Source organism: Platichthys flesus, chromosome 20, assembly GCF_949316205.1.
Source record: "Platichthys flesus chromosome 20, fPlaFle2.1, whole genome shotgun sequence".
Classification (NCBI taxonomy): Eukaryota; Metazoa; Chordata; class Actinopteri; order Pleuronectiformes; family Pleuronectidae; genus Platichthys; species Platichthys flesus.
In genome coordinates, this window is record NC_084964.1 from 464,938 (window position 1) to 486,709 (window position 21,772).

Below are 21,772 nucleotides of genomic sequence, written 5' to 3' on the forward strand. Positions count from 1 at the left end.
AATTCTTGAAAAGGTGGTACAAACCCAACTTTTAGCCGTTAGATAATATTAACATTTTTGATAAATTCCAGTCTGGAGTTCACAAATGTCACAGTACCGAAAAAGCTTTCCTTAATATTACAGATGAGAGTAATTGATGTCTGCTGATGCTGGTGATCTTCCATCTTACTGCTCCTTGACCTCCTCAGTGCTGTATTTGACACCATTGATTATACATTTTTTTAGCAATAGACTAACACAGTGTGTCTGCATCTCCGGTATTGACCTTAGATTGTTCAAGTCGTATCCCTCAGATTGAGGATTTTCAGTTTTTTATTGGCAATAATGTCATTTAAGGTCATTCAGTTAAATTAAAACAAAACAGACATAATAATCTTCAGCCCTGAGCAGCATGCAGGCAAACTCCTACCATTTCTCGGGCCTTTGGCAACCAATATTAAATCAACAGCTAAAATTGCAGCTGTCCAATTAATTCCCTACTGAATTTTAAAACACGCGTTAATGAGATCATTCAATTCTGCTACTTGCACCCATGAAATATATCTAAAATGTAATTTTATCTCTCCCTGAATTAGAAAAGCTCATACATGCCTTTGCGTTTTCCCACCTGGACTACTGCAATGCAATCAATATGCCATAGTCCAGGGGTGTCCAAACTTTTTGTTCCGACGACCACATACAGAAAAAAATACGAAGGACTAGGCTCACGCCGCCACGCCCCCCTGCCCTGGAGCGGACTGTTGATAGTGCAACTCAACCGTGTTGCTCAGGGTGGGGGGGCGTGGCAGTTGAGACGCCTTCTTTGTGTGTGGCAGTCACACTTTTACTTTTTCTGGAGGACAATTTTGTCCCTGATCTTTCTCCTCAGCTTCGTACACTCATCGACCTGCAAACCGACGTTAGTCGAGATGTCCTTCCAGGAATTGCAGGCCATCTGCGTGTCCTTGTATTCCGTCAATGACGGGTTATACAAGTGGTCATACTTTCTAATCACAAATTTGGCAACACAACAAAGGGGCACGCAAGGGGCTCTTTCGTGCTTGCATACCCCTTCTTGCATGTCTCTGAAAACGCAGAAGCATGCGCTGGCCTTAAGTGCATCAACCCTGAGGGTACAAACCCAGAACAATAAGAATCAAGAAAGTACAATTTCTTCAAAACTAAAGCAAAACAAAGTGATATAAGTAAGTGACATTTAAGTGCTACTAAATTGCTAGTTTCTGAAAAGCAAAAGTTGCTGAAAAAAAAACACAAGTCTCATATCACGCCAATCCTTGCATTCCTTCACCGGTTGCCTTTTAAAGGGCTAGTTCTCCAACAAATTCCCTCATTATCTACTCACCACTATTCTGATGGAGGGGTGTGTAAATTGTGGAGTTTCAGGGGTAAACAGCATTTCAGCAGAATCCAATACAATTGAAGTCAACGGTTGTTTTATTCTACAGATGTAATAAAACAACAGAAAAAACATAACAAGCCTCCATACTGCTTGTGTGGTGTCATCCAAGTGTCCGTAAACCTCAAGATCATTTACACTGCGTTTTAAGCCTAAAAGTCCACCGGAAGTGGCGATGCTAGTACACTTAGCCACAAAATTATGTGTCCGTGTGATTGTGAATGCACCTTGTAGGAAGATATCAGAGGACATTTGACCTCTCGCCAGATGTCAGCTGGTGTTGGCTCCAGTTTCCTCTGCGATCCTCGAAGAATTAGCAGTGTAGATAATGGATTGATAGAATGGATAGGCAAAGGTCACGGTAATGTCAAATAAGTCTGAACAAAAAAAATGTAGATGGCCATGCACTGGTTGCCGGAGGCCTACAACCGCATTGCAGTATTTCTAGTTTATTTCAGCACTTGATGTGAAATCTATCCTTGTTTTAATCTTGAATGTGCATATACAGACAGAAACAAAAGTTTAAGCCATTTTCTGAACTGTACAGAAATATATAAAACGGCTGAATAACAATATTAGTTCACACATGGTTTGATGTTATGTAACAACAGCAGTGCAGAAAAATTATTTTGCTGCATTTATAATTCTTCTATATTATGCTGTGATTATACATTTTTAATTTGCAAGGTTTACAGAGGAACACACACTAAAGTACCCCAACAAATAAACTGTTCATGGGCAAAGCTTTTTTGAATCAGCAGTGATACAAACATGATTAGTGATGAAAAAATATTTAGAAAATGATTTAGAAACATTTCGTAGTGACTACAACTAACTGAAACACAAACCTCATGTTCAAAAAGTAGGATAAATCATCAATCCGTCAATCATCCTGATCCCGTCAAATAAATAAATAAAAATATCCCTATTAAGCATTTCAGTCCTCAAACCACAAATCTCTATTTTACAGATTTTTATGTTTTGATAACTGATTATTTTGTATTCATAGACTATGTTGCACCTCTCCTTCCCATCCTCCATCTAATAAGTAAAATACCCATCCCTCAGTGTCTGGCAACCATCTTGAGCTTGCATTCATTGGCTGAAAGGGTTGGACTGGGTTAGCTAACACTTGTGAGACCACACACCAGGCATCAAGGGAGAGCAGGGTGAATAGAAGAGGAAACATAAGCATCCAGAGGATATGTTTTTATATGTTCACAAACAGAAATCTTGAAACTGGTTTTAGGATGGAGTAATGTAAACGGTTTGTATACAGAGCTTTTAAAGTACAGAAAACCATAAACCCTTTCAATTACCCATTCATACAGTTCATCTATCAGCAGCACTTTTTTGTTCTATGAGGGGCAATTCGGGTCTCAGCATCTTGCCCAAGGACACTTCTGCATGCAGATGGGCAAGACTGGGTTTGAGCAGCCAAGCTATTGGTTGGAGGATGACTCCTCCTCCCTCAGCAACAGCCCTGGTGCTGCTATTGTTTTTGTGAGAACAGGGAACACTCCCTGAACAAGTGCAGCGAGTGTGAGCAGGTTCCTTTAGTGTTGTTATTCATCATGTCTGACAAACTACACTATAGCTAGATGTGCAGTAAAGTATTGAGTGGACTGATCCACTGTCCACGAAAAGGGAGTCTGTTAGTCTCTCTGAAGTAGAGCCGTTTTATTTGTTGGGTATGCACAGTAAAAGGAACAACACTCTCTGATGGTCTCCTAGGTAGATATTTTACTGGAAAAGACCAATATTAAGAAGGTAGTCTCACAGGATATGTTGGCCAGTAATTGTTCCAGTAATACTTAGGCAATATTTCTTATTACTTTAAAACATTATCAGCATGTAAGAAGTTTTGCTCACCATGATCATGCATTCAAGTTTTAGGTAATGGTTAAAATTCACTTTTTAACCTAAATTTCCTTACTTTCTCTCAAATTTTGGGGAAATTATGTGTGATGATGGTATGATGTTTAGTCATATGACACAAAGTCTACTTCCATTGTGCTCAGAATCTATTTCTTTGTGAGGAATTCTTTTGGGAGTTACCATTCACCAATTTTGCTCTTTTCTAGGTCTGTATGGTCTTCCAAAGAGGAATGGTAAACTGAAAGACATCAGCCACTTTGATGCAGTCTTCTTTGGAGTGCACCCCAAACAGGCCAACACCATGGACCCCCAGCTCCGTCTTATGCTGGAGATTGCCTATGAAGCTATTGTAGATGGAGGTGAGGAAACTTTTTAATGAATAAAAGTAATACGAGTGAAAGTGGATAGAAAAAGTGGAAGAGGAAATAAAGTAAATGATTTCTGGAATATGAATGAATTTCACCATTTCAAAAACTCTTTAGTTTAGTTTAAAGGCAAGTGTATGCTCTGAGTGAGGCTACCTGATGAAATGTTAAGAGAATGTTGTAAAAACAGTATAATCTTGTGATGCAGGCCTGAACCCGAACACACTGCGTGGCAGTAAAACCGGTGTTTACATTGGGGTGAGTGGCTCGGAAGCTGGCGAGGCATTCAGCAAAGATCCAGAGGAGCTACTGGGCTACAGCATGACTGGCTGTCAGCGTGCCATGTTGGCCAACAGATTATCCTACTTTTTTGACTTCAGTGGTATGCACACACATCTAGGTCCAACATAAGCTTTCATTGTTTGGCTTTTAGTTTAATGCTGGTCTGATAACATTATAGATTCATGAAAATACTAGTTGTATTGTCAGTTAATAATCAATTACTATCTCTTCTCATTACCTCTGGCAAAATAATCTCTACTAAATAGTAGAGAGTAATCCTAACCCTATGAATTATAACGAACTATACAAGGATTTGTATGTATTTGTATACTGGATGTAGACTGAGTCTAACCTTTCAATTTAGGGCTCATTTCAGGCCGCATTTCATCTTTGCTATATCAAACATCGAGAGCAACCTCCTGGCTGCTAACTTTATACTGAAAATTACATGTATTACTGTGCTGAAGTTTTGTTGGGATGTCAACACATATTTTGTAATTGCTCTGTGACATTCAAAAACCCTGTCCTGGCTGCTTTAAAGTAAAGCAGTATATGCTCCAAATACTGGAACGTTGCTGTGTAGTCACGTGTTTCTCACATTGTCTCTCTTTTTTTTTCAATGTCTATAGTGTCCTTGTTAGTGTCAGAGAAATAGGAAAATGAAATAGAACTGAAAAAAAGAGCTTATCAAATCTACCAAAACTGAACTGGATCTGATAACAGCAGAATTGTCTGTCACTGCATATTTTCAGGTATACCTGGATATAGATGCATTGTAGGTTATTGAAATTACTTGTAATTTAGAGGATGCCTAAACAGAGGCCTGATTATCCCAGGCTTATTTTTTTTGCAGATATTGTTTCTAGATTTAATCCACTGTCTTCTCCTACCCTAGGCCCCAGCACTGCCATTGATACAGCCTGCTCCTCCAGCTTGCTGGCTTTAGACAATGCATTCCATGCCATTCGCCAGGGCCAGTGTGATGCTGCTCTTGTGGGTGGAGTCAACTTGATACTCAAGCCAAACACCTCAGTGCAGTTCATGAAACTAGGCATGCTCAGTCCTGAGGGGACCTGCAAGTCTTTTGACTCGTCAGGTAAACATTTCGGGGTTTCTCTCTCTCTCTCTCTCTCTCTCTCTCTCTCTCTCTCTCTCTCTCTCTCTCTCTCACTCTCTATTCACACACACACATAGTTATGCCTGGGTGAGTCAGGTGTTTTTAACTATATTAATTGCACTAGTTGCACTCTTGTATAAAGTTGACCTTTATATCATTCTGTCAGGTAATGGATACTGCCGTTCTGAGGCAGCAGTGGCAGTGCTACTGACCAAGAGATCAATGGCTAAAAGGGTCTATGCTACAGTGGTCAACACTGGCAACAACACAGATGGATACAAAGAGCAAGGTGAGAAGTCACATTAACTGCCTGTAATCTCTATACTCTCATGCTTTGACGCATGAGACCTACATGCTTGGGGCGGCTGTTGGCTGGGTAGAGTGGTCGTCCTCCAACCTGAAGGTCGGCAGTTCGATCCCCAGTCTGAACCATCTGCATGCCTAAGTGTCCTAGGGCAAGATGCTGAACCCCGAATGGCCCCCCCATAGAATAACAAAGTACCGCGAATAGATGCACTGCATGAATGTGTGTGTGCATGGGTGAATGTAGAACTGTACTGTAAAGAGCTTTGAGTGGACATCAAAGAATAGAAAAGCGCTATACAAATACAAAACCATTTACCATTTAAATCCAGTAACTAAATTACACGGAAACAGTAGGTATTGACCACATCTACAACTAGTAGATGACTAATGAATTCCCCCATTCACACATGTATTCATACAGTGCATCTACGGTATGTACAGCACTTTCTGTGTCATACATCATTCATACTGGAACAGCCGTCAGGGGGAATTTGCGGTAACGTATCTTGCCTAAGAACAGTTCATTACACAGAATGGAAGAGACTTGGATCTGGTTAGTGGACAACTCACTCTTCCCCCGTCCCACAGTCTCATTGCCCTGCCCTGCCCTGCCTGATCTCAGCCTGCTATCTACTGTCAATCAAACAAAGAATTTTAACTTTTTAAAAAGGATCATTCTTATTTTACTTGTTAAATACCTCAACAGGTAGAATGTAAAATAACAGTTTTAGAAATTATATTTAGTAAACTACAGCAGATTCCAGAGAACAGCCTAACAGTAAATTAAACAGAAATGAATAAATAAACTGTTCTTTTTTACATTGTTGCTTTGACTAAAATGGAGTGTTGGGAAAAATCAAAGCAAACTTACTGTCGTCAATGTGCAGTTTCAAAATAAATAGAAATTGACTGTTAATGTATTTGTTAATTGACTGTTAAGTATAGCTCACATATAACTATTTCCACCATCTAAGTAGTTTGTTAAAGATAAAACTATGCTCTATTGCATAGTGTGAGTGGGGTTACAAGTGGGGTTAATTCTGTAGCTCACACAATAATTGATATCAGTAGTAATAACTGCGTAACCATTGAGGTATTGCAATACATTGACATCTTTGAAAAGTATACATTATGGGCACTCTCACTTTCAGTTTTGTTGGTTGCTCCTTTTTCATGATCTTATCCCAATTAGATTGGCTAGAGATACTTCACAGAGAAACTGAAAGAAACTCAAAAAGATCTTGATGCTCCCAGATTAATTTAAACTTGCTGCAATGTTGTTTGGATACAGCTAAGAAATGACAATTACAAAAATTAACTGAAATATCTTCTGAAGGTCTATCATATTTATTTTTAAGTATTTTTATGTGTTTTGTGTCCTTACGCACTTCTCTTGGTCCTTCAGGTGTAACGTATCCTTCAGGTGAAATGCAAAGGAGACTGGTTCATTCTCTCTACCGGGAGGCAAATATAACTCCTGAGCAGGTGGAGTATGTGGAAGCCCATGGCACAGGAACAAAGGTCAGTGGATATAATAAGCAAGTTTCATAATTAAACTTACAGACGGTTTTCAGTGCAAATATTGGTTTCACAAGACAATAGATAAAGATAATAAGACATAAAATAGTAATTCGTCAGAACACACTGACATTGATAGTCATCTACACACATACTGTACATCACAGTTCACTCTCCACAAGTGTCTTACCTCTATGGCATCTCTGCTTTCTACATGAAGGTTGGGGACCCACAGGAAGTGAATGGCATTGCTAATGTGTTCTGTCAATCAAAACGAGAACCTCTGCTAATTGGCTCCACCAAATCCAACATGGGTCATCCAGAACCGGCGTCTGGTCTTGCTGCCCTTGCAAAGGTGAGTTTTATTTATTTGTTTTAATTTTAGCTGATGTTTTTGATATTTTCAGCCTGCTTCTGTGTGTTTTACACCGTTCTGAATGTCTTAACTGGACATGTACAACTGTCATACAGTCTTTACTGAAAGTCATTCAAGAAGTTGCACTTGGCTGTTCGTATAAAAAAAATGAACAAAGCAAAAATACATTGAAATTAATATATAAATTATTATATTGCATATCAAAATCGGCTAATACATGTAAATCAAATGTTTTTCAACAATATCATTGAACCGAATCATCAGCAAAGGCAAATTATAATCATGAAAGAAGCAACATTTTATTGATCAGTCAATTATTAATAACCAATAAATAATCAAGAAATTTGAAATCAGTAGCACTTTCTTTATCATTCATCACGCACACACTTCAGGAACAGTTATCAGGGGCAATTTGGTGTTCAGTATCTTGCCCAAGGACACTAAAGCATGTTGAATGAAGGAAATTGGGATCAACCCTCCGGCCCACTGGTTTGTGGACATTGTGGTAACCTCATGCTTATTTTTGTGGTTTGGTCCTTTTAAGATTCAGTTTGACAAGATTACAGCTAGCCTCACCTTGGTCCATCCATTTTTTAAGATCTTATCTTATGAGCTAAAGCACATTGTGCGAGTGCGTTTAGAACATGTCCAGATCCACTTTTGTTAACAGCCACTGTTTTGCACTTCCTGTTCTGCTTTGTACCGTTGCTACAGTCAAGCAAGATAGTGCCCTGAGCCTCATTGACTCTTTCTTTGCTGACCTCTAGAGATGACAAAACAATTTGCCTCCCAACCCATAACTCATAGACTTTGCCTACTTTAGAAGAGGGTTACATGGTGAATTACCATGTCTTGTAGCTTTGCAAAACAACTTGGAGACATGATGTAGGGCAGTGGTTTAGTTGTGCACTTTGAGGGCAGGGATAAATGCAAAATTACAGCTTGAGAAACAAAGCAGAAACACTGCCTGCTTTGACAGCTACACTCACCTGTCTAATCACTGTGGTAAGGGATCATTATTATCAGAACTTTTAGAAAGAGATAACATGTCTGTAGCACTCCCAAATAGCCGAGTTTGCTCTGACTGGTCAGCTTGCCCTCTCTGTTGTGATTGGTCAACGGCTCAGATCGTGTGTTGGAAATGTAATGCCAACAATATTTTGTGTGGGGACAGGATTGCTAATTTCTGCCAATGGCTAGTCTGACTTTGACGGACTGGTCAATATATCTGTGTGTGTGAGAGAAAGATAGAGTGACAGCAGAGCAAAGAGCACAGCACAGAGCTTCAAAATTAAACAATGGAGCAGAGCACAATGTCAGACATCTAGGAAATTGTGTAAAAAAAAAAAATGTTTTATTTAATTTGTTGTTTTACATCCCCCAAACAGGTGGTGCTTTCTTTGGAACGAGGAGTCTGGGCTCCCAACCTGCACTTCAACAGTCCCAACCCTGACATTCCTGCCCTCATCGATGGTCAGATTAAAGTTGTTGACCGGCCCACACCAATTCGAGGAGGCATAATTGGCATTAACTCATTTGGATTTGGTGGTTCAAACGTTCATGTAATTCTTCGTCCAAATGAGAAACATGCTGACGGACCTGTACCACCAAGGATTGTTCCCAAGGTGCTTAATGCCTCTGGCCGTACAGAGGATGCAGTGATTACCATTCTCAAGAAGGGGAAGGAACACGCTGCAGATGCCAGCTTCCTGTCTTTGCTGAATGACGTCTCAGGAGGCCCTTTTACTAGCATGCCCTTCAGAGGATACACTGTGATTGGCTCTCAGAGTGATGTAATGGAAGTTCAGCAGGTGCAAGCCTCAGCCAGGCCTTTATGGTATATCTGTGCAGGTGAGTCATCAATCAAATTACCAAACAAGTAGATGGAGTTTCAAATATTAGTTTCATATATGTTTTTTCCAATCACAACCATCTCACAATTCAGCCTTTTGATTGTCAGCCTTTTAATGGAAAATGCTTCTTTTTTTTAGAGCAGGTCAGCAATCAAATATTTTGTTCACCTTTTTCTTCCATCAAATAAAATACAACATTAAATAATACTAAAACAGTTATACACAAATTTCATAATTTTAACTTAACATTTATTTAAGATTAAATTATTATTCACTTTATTAACTTGAAGACTTAAAATATTTGATAATCAAAATATGATTTGTATCAAAGCTAAAAAGGCTTCAGTTTACCTGTTTTCTTAGAACTTGGATATACCATGACCTGGATGACTGAGAATCTCCAGAGACGTTATCTCTGTTTACTTATGTAGATTTAAACTATACTTATGTTGAATTAGAATGAAGTAAATTAATTAAATAATATTTATCAGTAATCGGTAGTATCAGGTTTCTAGAAAGAGATTTTGCCCTTAATAAGGATACGTTTGTTAATAATTCAGTATTGTATTCCGTGAAGAGAATTCTCAGTAACAGATATTTAAAACCTGGTCAAATAAAATTGTATTAATTGACCCATTAAACATTTATGTAGAACTTAGGATTTTTTTTTTTGCAGGTTCACTCCTAATGGTATAACAATTATACAAACTAATGGTCATTGGTGGCATCCATATACAAGAATACAGATCAGCAATTGTTGAAAACTTACTACAGATATTGTTTAAACAACATTTTCCCATGAGCACTGCAATGGAAGTGTTATTTCAGATGTCCTTAAAGTGATGACGACCCTCAGTATCTGTAGTGCTAATTTAAGTTCTGTGACTATTTTTTGTATTAACAGGTATGGGAACACAGTGGGCAGGTATGGGCCGCAGTCTTATGCAGCTGCAAGACTTTAGAGAGTCCATTCTGCGGTCAGACGCAGCCCTGAAAGACACAGGCCTGGTCGTGTCTCGTTTGCTCATGGAGGCTGACGACAACACTTTTGAGGACACTATTCATGCCTTTGTTGGCCTCACTTCTATACAGGTAGAGTGAAAATATGGTTTTGGATGTCGGAACCTTGATATGGCTAATCAAGGGCAAATCTGTGTCATTTTCATATGGACTATAGAGTACGGTACTTAAAGTGCTCCTGTAAATATATTGACTTGTATTTTAGGAACATTATATGAATAGAATGACTGTGCCTGTGTGTAATCTACCTAGGGTTAGGCAAATTCTTGTGATGTTATAGAAACCCAACAGGAAGGAGGTCAGCTCTCCTAATTTTGTTTTTATCAGTAATTTTAACAATAGCAGCCAACATTCCTCATGATGTTTCGTCACCACATGCACTTGAATAATAATTCCTCCCTAACTTGTCACTGAATGAAACTCTTCTCCACTGTCAATCACACTATCACTATTTCACTAACTTGCCACGCCCACTAATGTAAGACGTATACAGTACATATGTCACAGAAAACAGAGATTCAAAATGTCCTCAAAAGTTCCCTACTGTTACAAGACCAAGGTCCCTAAATACAAATTTCGGTCGTATTAACTACCAGAGTTTATTATATTGTAAGCTAAAATCACAATGTTAAATTCGGGGGGTCAGTGTTATATGAAACCTTTATTTAAAATGATTTCATTATTACAGAAACCATTGGTGTCTTATTTTAAAACCGAAGAATGGATAAGATAAGATTATTATAGGCAGTCCTCCAAATATGTCCTCCAAATGATCACTTCTTCAGGTCCCCTAGGGGTCTGCTGTCAATTGCAGCCATATTTTTTACATTAATTTTGAGTTTTGAGGTGACCTCTAACCTTGTTTTAGAATTAATTTAAAGTACTTTTAATCTCTTTTCTAATCATCAAAAACAAATCTAGTGCTGGAGAACACAACATAGCTCCTCACAGACTTAACCGGCTGCAGGTCTGCCGTTAAATGTCTTCTCACTGTTCCACAATCCTGGTCAAAGATAATGTGATAGAGCCTTTGCAGTACTCAGCTCTAGAACAGCCTTCCACAGATTTAGATTAGCTGTCTCTGTTGCTACTGTTAAAGGTTCAGTATGAAAGATTTAGTGGCATCTATTGGTGAGGTTGCAACTGAATACCCCCCACCCTACCCATCCCTTTCAAACATTAGAGAGAACCTATGGAAGACTTCAGTTGTCTTAAAAAACAAAAGATTGTCCAGTTTGGGCTACTTAAAAAACATGCCTGCCTCCGTAGATAGGACCTGCTCGTGATTTAAATATAAAGTATTTAAATATAAAGCGCCCATTCTAGTGTAAAGAAAACACAATTTTGTTCAATTTAGATGATTACACACAAGTGAAAACCTTACTACGATTATTTTATATTGAATTTTTCCAATAGATCCTTTCACCTAAATCTTACACACTGATCCTTTAAATTTAATCTTAGAACTTACTTTTGGAAGAAAGCCTGTTTTTTTGAACAGATAGATTTTACTTCTGTTGTAAATGGTCAAATTATGTTATTTATATTGCAATTCTCTAGTCTTGATGACCACTTAAAGCGCTTTACAGTACAGTTTTGCCATAAACCCATTCATAGATGCTTTTATGTGCAGCACTTTCTAAATCACACATCATTCATAAACTTTAGGCACAGGCAGCAGGGCTTGCTTTGCTATTAGAAATACAGTTGCAGAAGGAAGGCTCCATGCAGTGGGAGAGGCAATCAAAAAGTATAGTTCAAAGTTCAGCTCTTGGGAAACTTTTAATTAAAATAAGTCCTTTAGCTTGGACAAGGTTACTTAATGCCACAAAAGCAGATCCATGCTGTCATTTAAAAAACACAGCAACTGAAACTAAACCCATGTTCTCTGGATTCCCTTGTTACAGATCGCTCTGATTGACCTGCTCACTAAGGTCGGTCTGCAGCCCGATGGTATCATAGGACACTCGGCAGGAGAGCTGGCCTGTGGCTATGCTGACGGTTGCCTTGGCCACAGTGAGGCAATCTTGGCTGCCTACTGGAGAGGCCGTTGCGTCAAGGAGGCCAAACTTCCTCCAGGAGGCATGGCTGCAGTTGGTAAGAGGAGAGCAGTCATTCTTTTCCATATTTCAGGAGCTGGTTACAGGAGATAGGCACATATCAAGAAAGAAGGAGTGTTATTAATATAAAGTAAATTATATATATACAAGTCCATTCTCAATCCCAGACACTGACATGCAGATATTTAATGGACCATGGGACCTGGTCATGCAATACCTGCAGATCTGACTACATGTATATCAGGGATGAGGTAACCTTATCACATATAATAAACAGTTTATGATTCTATTTCACAGAGAATTCACTAGGATTACTAGGTCTTAAACAACCTGTCCGTTTTGCAGTTAGCCGAGTAGTGTTGATACTTATATAAGCCTTCTTGTTGAGATTAGTCATCTCAAGACTGTGTTGATGGCTGTGATCTATCAGTATACCTTGATCTTAAATCTTTACTTATCACACTTCTCATCAAGATCACCCTTTTTCTGACTGCTGCAGCAGTGGGTTGTTTTTTAATTAGTTGCAGCATAAAAGTGTATTTAAAATGTTCCCATCTAGTAAAATGTATATTTACATTTTACTGGTTTGTTTTCTTAAAGGTAAAAACAAATTAAACAAATTAAAATGTAAATTTTGTAATACGTTGCACAATAAATGCCCTGAACTGGAGTCATCCAAGTATCCATAAGCCCTGACATTCAAAAATCGACTCGAAAAGAGTACATTTACATCATGTTTTTAAGAGCGAAAACAGCTCTGGAGGAGAATAACGTTGGGCCCTCATGCCAGCCTCATGGAGACTGTTTCTGACAGTTTGGTTAGAAAAATGCAACCAGTAGCCTGCTAGAGGTCATTTTGTAGGGCTCCGGCAGAGCTCCTCATGTTCCTCCTTGCACAAAGGAGCAGCTACCGGTCCTGCTGCAGGTTTGTTACAGCCTTGTCCAGCTCGCCATGTGTAATGTTTGGTCTCCTGGTATCTCCTCCATGCTCTTGAGACCTTCTTGTGACCGCACATATGGATGTGCAATCCTGTGGGAGCTGGATTAACTGTGCAACCTGATTGGGCTGCAGGTACCACCTCTCGCTACCAGTACTAACTAGGACAAAAACAATCATGGCACAGATATCTGTATATATGCGCTGAAGGTCATTTTTTGTAAGTGTAGAAGACATGACACCTTTATATTGATGTGTTTTTGGATTTATCTAAAGCATTTGATTGAGTTCCCCCATACTTGATAAGGATCTTGCACTTTTGGTATTCACATCTAACCATGCAAGTTACATGGGGTAAGAGTACATCTGCACCACCCCCTGTGGCCGATGGTGTCCAACAAGGTGGACTACTGTAACCTGTTATTTTCATTTTGTGTATGGATGATCTTTCCAAAAAAAGTTAGAGTGTAAGACTGGATGTGTGGCCGGGGATAGATTTGTCAAACAGCTTTTATATGCTGATGATTTAGTCATACTGTCTCCCCCTCCCCAGTGCTTGTTTGCAGCAGCTTCTTAGAGTCTGTTCAGATTATGGTTTGCAGTTTGTAATTAAGTTTAACCATAAGAAGATCGTGGTTATGATTGCTAAAACTAACAAGGATAAAAATATATCATTATCATCAAGCTATGATTTTTTGTTATAATGACAATGTTCACCTGAAGTATAATAAATATATATAATACAATTGAACGCAAATTTGTACATATATATGTACAATTGTACAGAGGATTTTAAAATAAATTTCTTTAGAGCCTACTGTATTCCGTTCTATCCGGCGCACTTCAGGTGGCATTCATGATGCATTTAAAATCTTTCTAAGGTTTCCCAAGCTGGGCCAGTACAGGTCAGATGTTTGTGGCCTGTGATGTTCCTACTTTCCATGCTGTCCTGAGGAATTTAATTAACTTAACTTATTCGTGAAATGTTATCATAATGGTCTTAACTGAGCCTTGAGAGAGGGACACAAGGTATTACTCTTCTTTCTGGAAACACTGAAACAAATGCCCGTATGTGTTTTAGTAATTATTTAATAAACCTGGATATGGACCTTTAGTGTCTCTAATAAAGTTGAAATGAATAGTCTTACACTTTTGCTCACTGTCTATCCTTCAGGGCTGACCTGGGATGAGTGCTTGGCTAAGTGTCCTCAGGGAGTTGTCCCAGCCTGCCACAACGCTGAGAAAACCATCACCATCTCTGGTCCTCAGGTCAAACATTTAATCAGACTTTCTCTTTTGTTGTCCAACATAGACAACATAAACTTTGCACAATTTAACAATGTAGTTTTTGAAAATATAGCAGTGACTTTTTTTTAAAGGAGGCTTTAAAGTATTTTAGGTTTTAGTATTTCATCGACAGATGTGATATGTGTGTTTCATTAGGAAGCAATCCGGAAATTTGTGTCTGAGCTGAAAGATCAGGGAGTGTTTGCAAGAGAAGTGCACACTGCGGGTGTCGCTTTTCATTCCTACTTCATGGCTTCCATTGCTCCCAACCTGCTGGCTGCTCTAAAGAAGGTACATAGCTCTGCTGTATTTGAATTGTCATGACCAGTAGAGTCATTACGTTTGAACAATCTAACAGCTACGTGCTAGACTTTGTAATACATTCCTACAACTATTTGGTATAATAATTTGTAAAATGTATAATTTGTCTGGTGTTTTTATGCCATACATTGTAATGTCATATTTATAGTTAATTAATCAATAATGATAAGTTCTAAACCTGTTTTTTATCCTGCATCACGATGACATTTTTCTTTGCATTTATATCTAAAACACCAGGCTAGATATGTCAGATAATTGGCATCAATATTATTATTATTACTATAGTAAGAGTAATAGAGTGGCCAAGTTGCTTCCTGCACATCTTTTCATGTTTTTTTGATTGTATTTGACTATTGATCAATTATAAAATTAAGTTGAACTACCAAATAATAAAAAACTGTAATTTTGTGTGTTTAGGTGATCAAGGAGCCATGCCAGCGTTCATCCCGCTGGGTAAGCACCAGTATCCATCAGTCTGCGTGGGATTCTCCTCTGGCTCTGTACAGCTCAGCTGAGTACTATGTCAACAACCTGGTCAGCCCTGTGCTGTTTAAGGAGGGCATGAGTCTGGTTCCTGAAAATGCTGTGGTGGTGGAGATAGCGCCTAATGCTGTGCTACAGGTACAGTCCAAAAATGTTCACTCCTCATATTAACACACTGGTTACTGTTTCTACAGGCATCAAATCATGTGAAGTGGGTGGTCTATTTTAGCACGTACCTATGTTTGAAGAAAACATTGGGTGAGGCCGTACTGGCTGCTTAGAGAGTCAATCATCAACCCTGTCTTCATATTATTCTTCACAAAACCTTCCCTTTTACACTCCACAGATAAGATGGCATGGAAGTGTCCATAGAGAAAGGCAAATTAAATATAGTTGATTGTTTTGAATTTATATTTCATATTGTAACCACCAGAGGTCTGGACTCTAGTCTTATATTCTAACTTGACTGACTAGTATTACATTTATTTATTTTAGGGTATCTACCATTGAGATTTCGCAGTGGCAGCCTGTGCCGTATTACCCTGCCATCTGTCTCACTCCTCCTTTGAATTGTCCTCACTTTACTCACTTTAACAATAAGCTAGATAGATAGATAGATTACTTTATTCATCCCCGAAGGGAAATTAAGTCGTCATAGCAGCTGGTACATTTGAATACAATAAAATACAATACAATAGAATAAAATATAAAATATTGTAGTAGAAAGAATAAGAACAGAAACACAAGATAAATAGGTAGATAAGGTGCAGTGGCAGATGATGGTAATAGTACTGATGATATGATGGTAAATGTTATTGTTAGACAGTATATAAAAAATAGTACAGTATATATAGTATGTAATGTATATTTATATATGATAGTAATTATACCAATATAATAGCAGTATATAGTAATAATAGCAGCAACAGTATATATAATAATAATAATAGTCAAATAAAATAATAATAATAATAACATGTACACATGTATAAATATGTGTATATAGACTTATATATACAAAGAATATACAAAGAGTATGATATAATATATGATATATATTATGGGTATAAATATAAGTATTTGGCGATACAATAGATAATATAATGTACTATGAGTGTGAGAATATGTAAACAGAGTGTGCAAAAGACAATATTATTGTATAAAATGATGAATTGAGACAGGTATATTTAGTGCAGTTCTGTGATGGTGGCTCTGACAGAGGTAGATGCGTTGTACAGTCTTATTGCGGTTGGGAGGAACGACTTCCTGTATCGTTCCTTAGAGCAGCGGGGTTGAATGAGTCTGTGGCTGAAGCTGCTCCTTAGCTTGTATAAACACCAACAATTAACACAAGTTATTAGGACCTGAACAGTACTGTACTTTACTTTGTGTTTGTTTAATGTGGTCTAGAGTTTATGAGCATATTTTAACTAGCTAATTTTTATGGACTCAGATTGCCTGCTACACACAACACGAGATGTAACCTTACGTGCACAGCAACCTTTATTTCTGGAGTTTATTTTAAAATGATTGACATTTTAAAGTAATTCACTATTTGTGTTAATTTAGTTTACTAAGTTATACTCTGTAGGCCAGGGGTGGGCAAACTTTTTGACTTTCGGGCCACAATGGGTTCTAAAGTTTGACAGACGGGCGGGGCCAGGACCAGTCGGTTGGAGTTTTTTTGTGAACTTATATAAATGACATGGAAAAATCATTACATGATAGGATTTGGCCTTTAACGGGTAGCAAAGCATTTATTTGCAAGGCAAAAGTCCCGGTCAAATTTAATTTAGCTGACGCTTTTATCCAAAGCGACTTACAATAGTGCATTCAACCCCGAGGGTGCAAACCTAGAACAACAAGAAGCAAGAAAGTACAATTTCTTCCAAAATAAAGCAAAACTACAAAGTGCTATAAGTAAGTGCCATTTAAGTGATACTAAATTGGCAGGCCGGATTAAAAAGCCCAATGGGCCGTACTTTGCCCATGTCTGCTGTAGGCCATAATACAAGAGCAAATAATTAGTTTAGGACTTCAAAAATAAGACTAAGCACTTGGACTTCTCTTGGACTCAGTAATCCTTGACATGGGACTAACTTGGGACTGGACTCTGGACGTCATCGGAAGACTTACATATAGTTATAGTTGTTAATGATATTTACATGAAAATATGAAATCTCAACTATTATGTGTGTATTCCATTATGATAAGTGTTAGTTATTTGTGTAGAATGAATCATTATAAATCTGTGGTGAGCAAATCATGACTCTATGATACATCAGACATAAACTGCTGGCAAATCCGACCAATTTGAGTTTCAGTATGTTGCTTGGGGGAGTGGCTTTGTGGATGACCTGCTCTACCTTCTAAGTCTAAAGATGTTTACACTTTTTTTTTTTGGCATAGACCATTCTGAAGCGCAGCCTGAAGCCTACTTGTTCTGTCCTTCCTTTGATGAAGATAGGAATCCCCAACAACCTTGAGTTCTTCCTCTCAAACCTTGGCAAAATCTACATGAATGGGTCAGTAAATGCCTTATAGTCCAGCCAAAGTAGAGTTTTACGACCGACTAATTGTAAAATAATTTTTTTCAGTATACATCATTTATATGAGGTGTCCAGAACTACATGCTAAAAGTCCTAAGAAATCCTAGTTGAGGAAATATGTTTAATTCTCATCAATCCGAGATGTGTGGACTTTTGTCTTTGGACAAAATCGTCAGCTAAATGACATGTAATAATGTGTGCCAACAAGGCCAGGCAACAATACAACCCAATTGGGCTATTTTGTTCCTTTACTTGTTCCTTTACCCTTGATAGGTCAAGGGTACAATGAAAGTACCCATGTAAAGTAAAAAATTTTGTGCTACAAGTTTCATTGAAAATTAATTTGAATATGCAAATAGCTATACACTAGCTATACACTAATCGAATACCGTAATTCCTCTAATATAGGCCCGGGCCTTTATTTTACTCAAGCACATTGCGGCCCAGGCCTTTATTGGAAGGAGGCCAGAATTAGAGGCAGGCCTCTATTTCTATTTGAGCAAAATAGACTACCAGTATAATGAATAAAAACGAGATTTTGTGTCTATTTGAACCTATAAAATACTAGGTTCATTTATTGAAAAAGTAGGCTACAGGTACCATAAACACACACCTCTGCTGCATTTGTTTCCATTAGGACACATTTTGTTGTAACGCATCCTGTTGAGCTGATAATGTTGTAGTCTACTATAGTACAGTCTGAACGGATTGAAGGACATGTTTGTTTGCAAGGCAGAGGATTAAACAAGCTTTGTTGACGCTAGCGCTACAGCCGCTTAGCGCTTAGCTATAGCCGCCGCGTAGCGCTTAGCTATAGCTAGCGCTAAGCGGCTATAGCGCTAGCTAATAGCCCCGGCCACTATTAGAGACCGGCTTTTATTTACCTCCGCCGATAGCGAGCCCGGCCGCTAATGGAATACAGGCCACTATTAGAGGATTTACGGTATGCCCAAAATACACTCAAATAGGTTTAATTTTTTCCTTTACTCCTACCACAATAAAATTTACACAGTAAAAGTATACATGAAAAGTTATTTTTTGTATTAAAAGTTTATTTTTAAATGGATTTGAATATGCACATGAGCTCCACACTTATTGAAAATGTCCTAATTTGCATAGTTCAGAAACACCATTCACATGTATGACAAATACATCTGCCCAATCTTCATCCAATCATCAAACTGGCTTGGTAGTACCTGCCAGGGGTGTAACCCCCGCCGGTATAGTCTTCAGGGTCACGGAGGCAGTCTTTTGGGTCCATACATTCACTCACCCCTTTCAACTACATCATTTGGTAAAAGACCCGAAAACTATGTAACTTTGACGTTGGAGGGAGAGTTTGAGGTTCCACTGGAGATGAGGTCTGAGTTACTTTATCACAGAATCGCCTGTATATCAGCATATCCAGTGATTCGTCTTTTTCGCCCCCATACAGTGATACTAGAGCTTTTCCACCTGCTGCAATGATGATGCCTTTTCCTGTGACTGGCTGAACACCTTAGCTCAGGGATCTTCAACGTTTTCAGGCCAAGGACCCCCAAACTGGGAATGAGATGGAGCAGGGACCCCCTACGATTTTATACTGTATATATATATATATATATATATATTTTATATATATATATATATACATATACAGTATAAAATCGTGTTTTATATTAAACTGGGCCTAGTGCCTTGTATAAACATAGCTATCCTGTTATTGTGCAATCAATACTAAGCTTATCAAATATTAAAAGGGTTCATTTATTCATGTTTTTAATTTAAACATGTGCAAGGTACAGGGTGGCCATGCCACTGCCATTTATAAAAATACATCTTGCATACAACACTGAGCTATTAAAGTAATTCACAGATTCATGTTTTATTTTAAACATGCATGTAGAAGAGAAAGTGAATCCAAAAATAACAAAAATGGTCTAATCAACCAAAGATTTTGCGACCCCCCCTGCAGTACCTCCGCGGACCCCCTGTTGAAGACCTCTGCCTTAGCTTGTTCAAGAAAGCTAGTGTCATTCTTTATTCTTTCGTGGTGGGGAGGCTTGTGTGCCTCCGTGACCCTGAAGAATATATGGGCGGGGGTTATACTCTTGGCAGGTACTACCAAGCCAGGCAGTTTTCAGGTTAGAAGCCAGCCTAAAAGCAGCATTGCCATCACCCATTGGCAGTGGGATGGTTGGATGAAGATTGGGCCGCTGCATTTGTCATACATAAGAATGGTGTTTCGGCCTATGCAAATGTGGGCATATTTGATTAGTGTATAGCTCATTTGCATATTAAAATTCATTTTCAAAGAAACTTATAATACAACATTTTTACTTTTCATGGGTACTTTCACTGTGTTAAGTTTCATTTCAATAGGAGTAAAGGAAAAAAATTGCCCCATTGGGGTTTATTGTTGCCTGGCCTTGTTGGCACACATCTCGGATTGATGAGAATTAAACATATTTCCTCAACTATGATTTCTTAGGACCTATTATTTTTTGTGTATCAGTTTAGGTTGGGGGATATGTTATTCCAGATGGGCTTTGCTGACTTCTATTTGAGCTCTCGTAGATGCAGTTTGAAATCATAAATACTATAATTATTTTTGATGCACCTCTGTAGCATCAATGTGGATGTCAACAAGCTCTGGCCAGCTGTGATGTACCCTGTGCCAGTTGGTACCCCTTTGATCTCTCCTTTGGTCCAATGGGACCATGCCCAGACTTGGGATGTCCCCAAGGTCGAGGATTTTCCTTCTGGCTCCGGAGGATCCAATTCTGCCTCCATCTATAATATTGGTAAAGGACTGCACATGTGGAATAAAACTTGGCATCCATCTTCTTTTGTCATATAAAGGCAAAATATTAAACTGTGATTTTTCATTATACTTGGTCACATTGTGGGCCGGTGTCCAACACCAACAACAGATGTAAACCCAGAGTCAACAAACAACTACCTGATTGGACACTGCATTGATGGGCGTGTGCTCTACCCAGCAACGGGCTACCTGGTTTTAGCCTGGCGCACTTTTGTGAGAAGTTTGGGTGCTGTCATGGAAAGCACCCCAGTAAACCTTGAGGACATCACCATCCACAGAGCTACCATCCTACCAAAGACAGGTGAGAGTAGAGCAGCAGAGATGGGGTGGATGGAGATCGATGAAAGTGATGATGAGGACAAGCAGCTCTCATCAGTCTATCGGTTTCTGTCACTAAACGTGTCAATTCTTTTCATCTTTCTGCACATCTCAGGTTCGATCCAGCTGGAGGTGCATCTCATGCCTGCCACCAACAGATTTGAGGTTTCAGAGAATGGAAATCTGGCTGTCAGTGGTGGGTATTGTTTGTATTTGTTATATGTAGTTTTTGAACTAAAAAACTTCAGGCCAGAACTTATTTTCTATGACTCACATTTTATGAAATTATAATATAATGTGCCAAATTTGTCACATGGGAAACTTGTTGCGATAACAGCTGTTATCTGTTTAATGGATCAACTAGACATTGTCTCGATGCATTACAACTAGTGCTGTCAATAGATTAAAATATTTAATCGCCATTAATCGCATTTATGTACTTTGAAATAAATTAAACACAGAACTGTGTAGGGCTATTTGAGTCCTCCCCATATTTGTGGGAAATGTATGAAATAATAAGTACCCTGTTTTTAAATAAATAAAAACATATAGCTGTAGCCTAATAGCTTAAAAATTTATATTTTAGTTGGCGAAATATTAAAACAAAAAGCGAGAGCAGGTCAGACTGGAGGCGAACACAGAAACTGAAGCTCGGTAGAAACCAACTGCAGCTTCTGCACTGATAGAGAAGCTGCGGCGCTGATCCCTGATCAGCTGAGACCAGAGAAACTCTGTGTTTTCACTGTTTCCATAGTTAAGAAGCAGTGAGTCACTGAGCTCTGATCTCACTGTGTCTCTCTGAGCGAGTGCGCGGGTGCAGGGGGCGGGGCTACGGTGCACTATCTGGAACCACACACACACACAGACACACGCGCACTCGCCCGCTCCTTGTACTTCACAACG

General features: G+C 38.7%; 1 protein-coding gene across 1 annotated transcript in view; it reads left to right on the top strand.

The window, feature by feature from the left end:
* Positions 1–21,772, top strand: part of fasn (fatty acid synthase) — a 72,848-nt gene that overhangs the window by 16,441 nt on the left and 34,635 nt on the right. Inside the window, exons 3-18 of the mRNA XM_062378931.1 lie at positions 3,481–3,633; positions 3,848–4,021; positions 4,817–5,017; positions 5,205–5,327; positions 6,750–6,865; positions 7,083–7,217; positions 8,627–9,089; positions 9,996–10,183; positions 12,019–12,208; positions 14,283–14,377; positions 14,552–14,686; positions 15,134–15,337; positions 17,609–17,724; positions 20,356–20,531; positions 20,661–20,852; positions 20,985–21,065. Coding sequence (XP_062234915.1) covers positions 3,481–3,633; positions 3,848–4,021; positions 4,817–5,017; positions 5,205–5,327; positions 6,750–6,865; positions 7,083–7,217; positions 8,627–9,089; positions 9,996–10,183; positions 12,019–12,208; positions 14,283–14,377; positions 14,552–14,686; positions 15,134–15,337; positions 17,609–17,724; positions 20,356–20,531; positions 20,661–20,852; positions 20,985–21,065 — 2,742 coding nt within the window. The remainder of the gene's footprint in view (positions 1–3,480; positions 3,634–3,847; positions 4,022–4,816; positions 5,018–5,204; positions 5,328–6,749; positions 6,866–7,082; positions 7,218–8,626; positions 9,090–9,995; positions 10,184–12,018; positions 12,209–14,282; positions 14,378–14,551; positions 14,687–15,133; positions 15,338–17,608; positions 17,725–20,355; positions 20,532–20,660; positions 20,853–20,984; positions 21,066–21,772) is intronic.